Source organism: Gekko japonicus, unplaced genomic scaffold, assembly GCF_001447785.1.
Source record: "Gekko japonicus isolate JY-2015 unplaced genomic scaffold, Gekko_japonicus_V1.1 scaffold446, whole genome shotgun sequence".
NCBI classification, from domain to species: Eukaryota; Metazoa; Chordata; class Lepidosauria; order Squamata; family Gekkonidae; genus Gekko; species Gekko japonicus.
In genome coordinates this window covers 957,366-968,499 of record NW_015168058.1, presented here as the reverse complement: position 1 = coordinate 968,499, position 11,134 = coordinate 957,366, and the positions used below count along the sequence as shown (strand labels likewise).

General features: G+C 43.3%; 1 protein-coding gene across 1 annotated transcript in view; it reads right to left on the bottom strand.

The window, feature by feature from the left end:
• STK11IP (serine/threonine kinase 11 interacting protein) overlaps nucleotides 1-11,134 on the bottom strand; it is a 64,441-nt gene that overhangs the window by 52,052 nt on the left and 1,255 nt on the right. The window contains exon 3 of the mRNA XM_015414518.1: nucleotides 8,975-9,177. Within this exon, the coding sequence (XP_015270004.1) occupies nucleotides 8,975-9,177 (203 nt within the window). The remainder of the gene's footprint in view (nucleotides 1-8,974; nucleotides 9,178-11,134) is intronic.

Sequence of the window (11,134 nt, the reverse complement as noted above, 5' to 3'; positions counted from 1 at the left end):
GTGCCGGGTCTGCCGCCGCCGATGAGGCCAATGCCAGCGGGGCCACCGGTTGGTCCGGGTCTCCCTCTCAGGGGAGTTCCGGGTCAGCTGGGACCGTTGGTACGGCCTCCATGGCCCAGACCCAAAGATCTACTGGAGGCTACCTTTGACGGCAACCCAGATGAACTCGCTTTCTTCACGGTGAGAGTGCATAAATTCGTAGAAGAGAGCCGACACCTGTTCCGAAATGAAGCTGGTCTTATTGATGTCATCTCGGCAAGACTAAAAGGAGACGCCGCCACATGGTATGTTGGACTGCACAATGACCGCGGTCCGGAACTTTTGAATTTGCGAGCATTCATGTGGGCGCTGCGGGCGAGATTTGAAGATGTCAACGCGAGTCAAAGAGCTAAAGCGTTTCTCCGCACCTACCGCCAGAACAAGAAGTCGGTTCGCGAGTACACTCTGGAATTCCACAAGCAAGCAGCAAAGCTCCGAGACTACCCTGATCATATATTGGCTGAGATGTATCGATTGGGACTCAACGCAGACATCCGAGAAACGGTTCTGAAGACTGTCAATCCTGTCTCCCTGATGGCCTGGACCCAGGAAGCTGAAAATGCAGAGGATCGGCTCACCACCATCAAACTCGACTTGGCTGCTACGACCAACAGACCCGCCGCTGCCAGTGCCTCCAGACCCAAGACTCAACGCCTGTCGGAATCGGCACGAGAACTACGTATGAAGATGGGGCTCTGTCTCAAGTGCGGGGAGAAGGGGCATTTCGCTGTGGATTGTGGCAGCCGTCAGGTAAAAGACAAGCCGCCTACTCCAAGCCCGAAGACACCGCTGACGGGGAAGAAGGGGATGGCTAAACCGCGTTTCTCCAAAGCTCTGCAGGCGGCCCAAGGCCTGGAGGGAATCGAACCGTCTGCTGCCGAGTCAGAAGAGGAGGTGGTGGCTGAAACGGCGGAAAACGACAACGGCCTGTTGTGAGAGGCGCAAAACGACACGGCCATTCTAGCTCTGCGCCCAAGGTGGTGAGAGAAACCCCTTCCCTGTTTTTCGTGACTGTCTCGTTAATGAATCCGCTCCTGGGGACCCACGTTAGGGTGAGAGCGTTGATTGATTCTGGGTGTGGGAGGGATCTCATCAGCCCTAGAGTGTTATTGGCACTGGAAGCGGGGATAGTCCCCTTGAAGTCTCCCATCATTTTTACCCAAATGGATGGGGCACCCATGGAACCTTGTACACACGAGACTATGGCTTTGCGGTTGGGGGCTGGCGATCATTGGGAATCCAGATCCTTCATTGTTACCCCTAAATCGCAGTTTGACTTAGTACTGGGGAGTCCCTGGTTGTTTACCCATGACCCTTACATCTTGTGGGAAGAAGGGGTTGTCAAATTTGTGTCGGCTAAATGTGTAGATCACTGCTGGTTGGACTCGTGGGGGGACCAGCCGACCGCACAGTTCCCCTGCGGCGCTTTGCAGCCGGAAGAGTTAGCTTCTTTGCCTCGAGAGTATAGAGACTTGGCGAAAGTGTTTGGCGAAGATGAAGCTAACGAATTGCCCCCCCATCGCTCTACTGACTGTGCTATTGAACTTTTGCCTGACTGTAAATTACCTAAAGGTAAAATCTATGCGATGGGGCCGGCTGAGAAAGTTGAACTGCGGAACTTTATTGATAAAAATCTAGCCCGGGGTTTCATTCGCCCGGCTTCCTCCCCTTTCGCCGCGCCTGTACTTTTCCGAAAGAAGAAAGACGGGGGGCTTAGATTGTGCACTGATTATAGGGGTCTGAACGCTGTTTCTTTGTCCAATGCCTACCCCCTCCCGCTAATCAAGGACTTGGTAGCTGAGGCCACCAAGGGCAAAATCTTCTCGAAACTTGACCTCCGAGATGCATATTTCCGTGTGCGCATTCGGGAGGGGGATGAAAGTAAGACTGCATTTAATACCCCTTTGGGGCAGTTTGAGTACCTCGTTATGCCCTTCGGGCTTCAAGGGGCTCCGGGGGTCTTCATGAACCTAATCAATGAGGTCCTACATGAGTTCTTGTTCAAAGGAGTGGTCCTTTACCTTGATGACGTGTTGCTGTACTCTCAGGACCTCCCGTCGCATATTAAATTGGTGCGCCAGGTCCTTAAGCGACTTTATGAACACCACCTGTTTGCAAAGCTGTCAAAATGTGAATTCCACAAGACATGCATTGACTTTTTGGGTTATCGCATCTCTGGGGGGAAGGTGGAAATGGACCCTGCTAAAATACAGGCTGTACTTGACTGGGAACCCCCCAGGACCCGCAAACAATTGCAAATGTTCCTCGGATTCGCCAATTTTTATAGAAATTTCATCCAGAATTTCGCTCAAATTGCCCTTCCTCTGACTGATTTGCTAAAGACCAAGGGGAAGGGGTTTGATGCTACGAAACCAGGCGCCCCGCTTAAATGGTCCCCTGCTTGCGCAGAGGCTTTTGAGAAACTTAAACTGATGTTCACCTCTGAGCCAGTGCTGGCGCGCCCTGATGAAACTAAAAAATTCATTGTCCAAACTGATGCCTCGGATGTGGCAATGGGGGCCGCTATTTTGCAAGAAGGGGAAGATGGTCGTTTACACCCCCTCGCATTTGTGTCTAAAAAGTTTTCTGACGCTGAACGAAACTGGGGGATTTGGGAGAAGGAGGCATCAGCGATCCGGCTGGCTCTCTCCACTTGGAGGCAGTGGTTGGAGGGGGCGCAACTGCCATTTGAAGTCTGGACTGACCATAAAAATCTGGAAATGCTGAAATCCCCCCGTTCTCTCAACGCTAAACAACTTCGTTGGGCGGACTTCTTTGCTAAGTTTCGATTCACTCTTCGTCATTTCCCTGGGACGGCTAATTCCCTGGCTGACGCGCTCTCACGCCTCCCACAACATGACAGTCAGCGTGAAATCATCATGGACTCTGTTTTTTCCCCCTCCCACCTGGGGGGGGCTGTGGTCACCCGTGCGCAAGCGCGCTCGATTCCGCGCTCTGATGAAACTTCGCCTTCCCTTTTCCCTGGGGGGGGGGGGGCTGGGTCCAGAAATATATGTCTGCTTTTACTGCTGATGATGATGCCTCCCTGAAAGCGTTGCCAGATTGTGTCCGTAGCCCTGAAGGTCTGATTTATTCTGGAGACAAACTGTATGTGCCTATTTCAATGAGGAGGGAGGTGATGGAGTCTGCTCACGGTTCGAAACTGGCAGGGCATTGGAGTTTTGTTAAATCTCTGCAACTCATCCGCAGACAGTTCTGGTGGCCACAGATGCGCAAAGACCTCTTGACTTTTGTTCGGTCCTGCCAAACCTGTGCCTTGACTAAACCCAGAGTGGGCAAGCCTCCTGGTCTTCTGCAGCCACTCCCTACCCCATCGAGACCGTGGGAAGTGGTGTCCATGGACTTTATTACTGACCTCCCTGCGAGCAAAGGGAACACTGTTATTTGGGTGGTTGTTGATTTGTTTTCTAAGCAAGCTCATTTTGTGCCTTTTCCTTCCTTGCCTACAGCTCAGAGGTTGGCGAAATCGTTTATGTCTCACGTGGTGAAAATTCATCAATTACCTGCTAAATTAATTTCTGACAGGGGGACCCAATTTGTTTCTAAGTTTTGGAGGGAACTTCTTTCCATTTTAGGGGTGGAACAAGGGCTCAGCAGCGCGTATCATCCTGAGACTGACGGACAAACAGAACGAGTTAATCAGACCCTGGAGCAATATCTTCGTTGTTTTACTAATTATCAACAGAATGATTGGTGTGAATTGTTGCCTCTTGCTGAATATTGTTATAACAATACTGTCCATAGCTCCACGGGCATGTCTCCTTATAAAGCTGTCTCTGGTTACGACAGCCCCCCCTCCCTTTCCTGGAGGGGATGGGCCAACGTCCTGTGGGGGATGCTGATACATGGTGTATGTCCTTGCAAAATGCATGGCCTCTGCTATGCCAAACGCTTGACGCAGCCAAGGCTGCTTACAAGACCCAGGCAGACAAGGGTAGGGTGGTGGGGTTTGATCTGAAACCTGGGGATCTTGTGTATGTCTCGACCAAGAACATTAAGATGCTGCGACCTAGCAGGAAATTGGGGTGGAAGTTCATTGGTCCATTCAAAGTGCGTAAAGTCATAAATGATGTGGCGGTTGATGTTGTTTTGCCTAAGAATTTACGTGCTCTGCATTCTGTTTTTCACATGAGCCTGTTGAAGAAGGATCCTGGCCCGTCTCCCTGGAGACCAGCAGTTACTCCTCCTCCACCTGTCATTTTGGAAGGGGATGAACATTTTGAGATCGCTGATATCCTTGATTGTAAATTGAAACGTGGTAAACTCTGGTACCTTATCGAATGGGTTGATTTCGGTCCCCAGCACCGCGAATGGGTGGAAGAAGGGGATATTCGGGCCCCTTACCTGATCCGTAGTTTCCACAAGAGGTTCCCGGACAAACCGGGAGGTCTCCCGCCCAGCCCGGGAGATCTCCCGCCCGACCCGGGAGGTGTGTTTTAAGTGTATTTTAAGGGGGGCAGTATGTCAGCAAGCTGCCATTCTGTTTTCTCTGACCTCTGTGTATATATCCTTACCCTGTTGCACCCGGCTTGTTTTTACTATCCTGCTTCTGTGCTGGAATGCATAAGATAACTACTGGTGGATGTGTGTGGGAGAAGATGCTGTAATGCTTGCCTATTGCTATCTCATGAGAACTGCACCTGTGTTTTGTCTGATGTTCTGCCTGGTTCCCATGGACTGGGCGCGCAACCGTTTCATTAGCCCGCCAGCGGGAATATTATTCATTGGATATGTATCTGTTTGAATTTCCTTTATTATGCTCGCCCTAACTGTGTATCCCGAGTTCTAACAAAGAACGTGTTTGAGTATGTCTTCAATGCTTTGAAATAAATTTTGCTTTTCTTGAAAACGTGGATTTATTCTCGATGCTTGGGGATCCAACAGTAATGTTAGCAAAAGAAGGCAAATACACCATGTACAAGCATTGGGATCTGGCCATGCTTCATATCCCAAATCTAGCCCACCTAACATGATTAATTCGCAGCACAACAGCCCTGATAACTATAGATAAACAAGACTATATTTACATATATACAACAGAATTTTTTCCATGGAAAACACAGCATCAGAAATTGACTGTAACATGCTTTTTGTGTTGTCCTTGAAAAGAACTCCGAAGCATCAGCTAGTGCCAGTGATATGGCATGGGAATTTTTCCATAACAAAGAAGGAGGGCACAGATCCACAGCATTAGCAACTAAAATGGCTCAGTGTTACCTATCCTTGCCAGAGTTAACATCTCATGTCCAACACAGCAAATATATCTAAAGCACAAGCCCTGTAGCTAAAAAAAAAGAACACAAAAGAACACAAAAATAGTGACGCACTGAAATCAACATCCTCAGGGCACTAAGGTGCTTTGACTTGTGTGGCTAAGCCAATTGAGGTCACACAGTGAGACAATACCCAGGCAGTAAGAGGGCAAAAAAAAAAAAAGTTTTTATTCGAATAAGGGACAACATGTAGCCAAACGTTTAGCTCAGATGTCCATTGAGCACCAGTTGTGCTCCAGTTTTTATACTCCTGGTTGTCCTCCCAGTTCTACATCACCCTTGACATCATTTTCTTTGTTTCTACCATCCATTAATTTTACCTTTGACAAACAAGGCATTTCTGGCTTTCTTTCAACTTTTACTGTCCTTTCATCCACAGGTGTCTTATCAAAAGTTTTATTATTAAAAGTGAAATACTGTACTCTTCTGGACAAAGAACTTTCACAGTATCTTTGTTGGCTATTTTCCTAGTTTTTCCATCTCTAAAAATTTACTAGCTTAAATTCATATTATAAGCAAAAATTAACTTTCTCTGCTATTAATAGTTTTTTTCTTTTGATACATGCATATATAAGATTTACAAATACTTGTTGTTTATAAAGTATTCCTACCAGATATATGTGGAGGATAGTGATAATCCCATTTCAGCAATTTCTTAGAAAAATCAAACTTCTTACTTCTTATGGCCACTTGAGGGCCCTTTCTGTATAGAAAATATAAATTCTGCTACTCCAATTAAACTAAATTGTCAAATGTCTTATGAGTTATTCCTCGTTAAAATACTTTCGCTTGATACAGGTATCTGAGATTGCAATTAAACTTTAAGAATGGTGTCTCTAATACTGAACATCTGTTCATTAATTTTTGTTGGAAACATCTTGGCTATTTTTCAATCTTGAGCTTATAATTGGCCGAGAGTACTTTCATTTGAATAAAGATTACCTCTGCCTGTTAAAATATTTTTATTGTAGCAGTTTAATTTTAAATCCTTGTTTCACAGCTGCGTACCAATAAATGTGTCATTTTCTTTGGCTAATAAGCAAGACTTCCTATTAAAAAAAAATACGAGATAGTCTTGCTTAGTGAGGAATATGGCCGACTTTCTTTTCCATAAACATTCAGAAATTTAAGGATCCATACCATAATCCTTAAACAGCAGTTATTTTCAGCTATAAACAAAATATTAAAAGCTGTAATTAACTTTTGGAAATAGTCAACAAATAAGAATAAGGGTTTGCCAAACCCATATCTCTATTGCAGAGATTTCAGGTTATTTCTGCTCAATAAATCTTACCCGCCCCATCTTGACATCCCATTAAAAATAAAGTATCTCTCAACTAAAATTGTTATCTAATTTCTTTTACTGGGCTTCTTGTCAGCTCATTAAATGTGACAGAAACCAGAGCTGTTATAACTTCTTGCTTTTGCCAGCTCATTCCAGGAAGCCTTAATGCTTTATCCCAAAAATATTGGCATTCATGGAACAAATAATTATCATTCAAACCACCTTCCCAGTAAATTGCACAACAGTTACTGAGTAGTACAAAGCTTATTCCAAATGCAGAAAAATATTCTACATAACCTTGAAAGGACTGTACAACAAAACATATCATCAGCTTCTATAATTCAAACAATGTATTAGTATCATTTGTTTTCAGTCTAATACTTTGACTTCTTTTCCACATCAAATGTAAGAGTGGATTGCTTGAACAGGGAATAAACTCCCAGACGTTAACATTTACTCGATGTGCAAAAACAGGTATGTCTGCCTAGCAACTTGCAGGGAAATTAGTACTGGAACAAACAATTAAACTTGAAGGAATGAGGACAAGTTAAGACTGCTACAACAAAAATTTGTTGGTCAATAAGCAGCAAACTCAACTACAACACGTAAGTTTGGCTGATGGTCGTTCAGCTGAAGTTTTGTGCAAAGGAGAACTAACAATTGCGCAAATTCTAGACCTCAGGCATGGGGTGAAGAACACTGAGCTATTTTATGATTTAACACCACTGACTCCCATACTTGAAAGTATCAGATTGTTGCAAAGTTTTCCAGGCAAGTAGTCATAAACAACGACAGATAATACTAGAAGTGCCTGTTACAACTACAACAAAATCATATAGCTTTCTAAATCCAGGGCATGGAAGAAGGCAGATTGTGACCATATCTGCAATTCTTCAAATATGATTTGACATCAGACAAGAGAAGTTACTGCCCTATGTTTTACTTGCTGTTTTTATACAAGCTTCATTTTTTTAAAACTTTATTATGTATTTTATAAAGTTCTGTTTTTAACTGTTAGCTACCTTGGTAGCCCTGTTTGGACTGAAAGGCAGCATATAAGTTTTGCAAATAAAAATTAATCCTCCATGTAAGACAGACACTAGCTTTGTAATCTTGCAGCCTATGAACATTTTCCAGAGTTCCACACACTAGCAAGAAGGACCCTAGATCTTCGGAAGAGCAGAGTTTCCAGAAATCCCATTTTAAAAGATCACACATCTTTTCTCTGCTTGTATCTCCATAGAAACCCTTCCTGGACATGGGGAAGTTTACTCCTGGAGCTGCAGGATGAGCACAGACCAACAGGCATGTGGGGTAGGAGTCTAGAGTGGGGAGGGAAGGAGTGACATCACCCTGTCCTCCTCCATTAGCACAGCTGAGAGGAATTTTTTGTCCTCCTCCCAGCTGCAGCCTCTTGACCCACACGGCTATTCCTTCATGCAGACCCTGCAACCCTGAAAACTTTCCAAGATCTGAAAGGACTGCTGAGTAGAGGGGGTATGTGGGAAACATCCACAACTGTCAACACCTCTTGCTGACAGATCACAAGATTAAAGTCAGTACCTGCAAAGTGCTACCTGTACTTTCCCTCACCTTTTGTTTAGTCATATCAATGCTTGACACTAGAAGTTAGACAAATTATACAGGCTTTGTAACGATAGTAAAAAAAATAACACTCATTGAACAAACCTAACCCTTGTAGGAAGGGATTACAACCTAGCATCTCAGCTATGGAGATTCTAACGATGATCAACATAATTCCAAAGCCAAGAGTCACTCAATAGCTTTGATGATTTTTGGTTGGTCTTAGTAAAATCAGTATGCAAGTTCCATATTCTCTGCAACTCTTCATCAGCTGAGTGTTCATAACCAAAGAGAGGGAAAAGAGCTGAGATCCAACTTGGCACTATGCCTCAAAACAATTTTTTTCCTCGTTTCCCTTCCTTTGCTTTTTTGTACTGAGCATCCAGGCTGAAGAACAGAAGAAGAGGAAGAGATTGGATTTATACCCCGCCCTTCACTACCCAAAGGTGTCTCAGAGCGGCTTACAAACTCCTTTCCCTTTCCCTCCCCACAACAGACACCCTGTGAGGTAGGTGAGGCTGAGAGAGCTCTTGACAAAAACAGTTCTAAATAATCCAAAAGCTTGCACAATGTTTACTGATATTCTGATTGGTCCTAATAAAATGTATTACATGACTTTGTTTTTTTGAATTTGTCTGCAGATCAATGCCACTATATGCCATTTATTTCACCAACCTACTACAGCTATACCACGAGCCCAGTAAACCACAGGTATGATGATCACCCCCAAAGCACAAACCAAGGACTTCCAGCCTTCCACTTCAGTATATACCTTCAAAGATAGTGTCTTCTGCAAGACATCAAAGAGAAACTGGGCTTGAAGGATGGCAGACGTTTCAGCAGGGTGTGATGAGAGTGCAATAAAGCCGTGATTCTGGTTTCGTGGTATTAGATGCTGCTCAAATATTTGCGTGAGATAGTGCAGTGTGGATGTGAATAAGGTCAAGGTACTAGTACCATCAAGAATCAAGTCTCCTAAGGAAAAAAGGAAGACCATTAACAAACCCATATTTACTTATTACTCATTCAGACCCCTGAAGAAAGACTCAGTAGTGTTTTATAAGCCTATCAGCACAATATCTTATCATAAACTGCATTCAACTAGAGTACGCTATAATTACTTCTGCTGATGTGTCTCCAAAGTGTGTGCCTTGATTCTATACTTGCCACTCACACACGTTCCTTACTCTCCTGCGAAGACTCACCATTTTCTTGCACATATAAGAGGACAAAGTTCAGTGAAGTGACACTGAAAGAGCTGTCTACTAGGTTTTTTCCTCCTCCCAGTAACCTGGAAACACAGAAAGACATTGTACCCATACACTGGATGCAATACCAATAAAGATCTTTCTCTTGTGCATGACACACTGGGCTGGACTCACATTCAATTTTGATAATAATCCTACTAAAAAGCACAAAAGTAAAATGGGTGCTTACATTTTAGAGCCACCCTTAAAGAGAGAATAGGAATTGAATATCATCAAAAGTTTGTCCATTAGAGGCAAATGTTTGTCATAATGTGCCTATAATGGTGCAACACCAACAGACATTTCATGTATATGTTTGCGTGTACCTAAAAGACATTGAGACATCTATTTCATACATTGGTGAAAAAGAGGACGGGGTCCCCTCTCACTACCAAAAAGCTAGGTTTAGGATCATGGGACCTGTATGGACAAAAGCCATGTGGAACAGGGTCTGTAATAAAGTTGGAAATTGGTATAAACTCTGCAAAAGAGCTGACCTGATTCAACCCAACGCTTGCTTGGCATTTTGTATCAGGATATTTTGTTGTACAATTTGGAAAATCCACATGAAAATCATTGCTTGCTTGTATGTGAATTTAAACTTCACACCGTGCAATGGCGGCAAATTCATTTCTCAAGCAGTTGTTTTCAACACTGGCTCCAAAATTCAATTAAGCTGAGCTCCCCCCCCCCAATTTCTTTTATTTTCTTATTTATCAACAAATAAAAACAGTAACGAAAACTTAAACCTAGCTTTTCACCAATACACATAGTAAAATTGTAGTAAAATAAAGTACATTACAACTTCTAATAAAATGCAAAGTCTAAATACTTCTTTGGCAAAGTACATAGCTCATTATAGTTAGAATTAACATATTCAAAAAAAGAAAGCCATTTCTCAACAAAACCATATCTTTTGTAGTTGTTTCAGCCACAACTAGTTGTATTGCAATTTCATCCATTACCGCAATATCCCATATTTTAGAAAACCACTGTTTCAAAGTTGGCAGTTTGTTTAATTTACAGTTCTGGGCCAGCAGTATTTTGGTTGCCATAAGCATTAAAAAAGCAAGTTCAATTTTATGCCACTTACTTGATTGGTCAGGCCAAAAATTAATTAATATAGCTTCCGGTGTGTTAGGTAGAATAGCCCAACATTTTTTTTTAAATTTCAGTAAGTACAGAAAACCAGAAGGCAAAAATAATTTGGGAGCAGTGTTTTTGCCTGCGTTGTAGGGTTTGATTTAAGGCCAGAAAGCTGGAGTTGGACCGCTGTTAACCAGTGTCACTCCACCCGCCCTCAGCTGAGTTTTTGAAAGCAATAATGGAATGATGAGACATTGGTTCAGGACTTAGGCTAGGGGTGGAGGTTAGTTTTTTTGTTATGGCTATGACAATCAGGGTTACCGCAATATTTATGGATACATTACAACACTTATCACAACTTTCATAAAGTTACAAGGAACTGTGAAAAAGGTATAATTAGGTTTTGTTGTAGCAGCTTAGAAAACATGGTCATTAAAATACAAAATCCTTAAGACTGAAAAATTGGGCTCTTACATTTTGAGGCTAGTTCCTACAGCCACAGAAAATTTGTTAAGGCCTGTCATACGCTCTGTAGACTCTGGACTGGTTTTTGTGACCCACCACAAGCATGCACACACTTGGGTCACATAAGAAGTTAC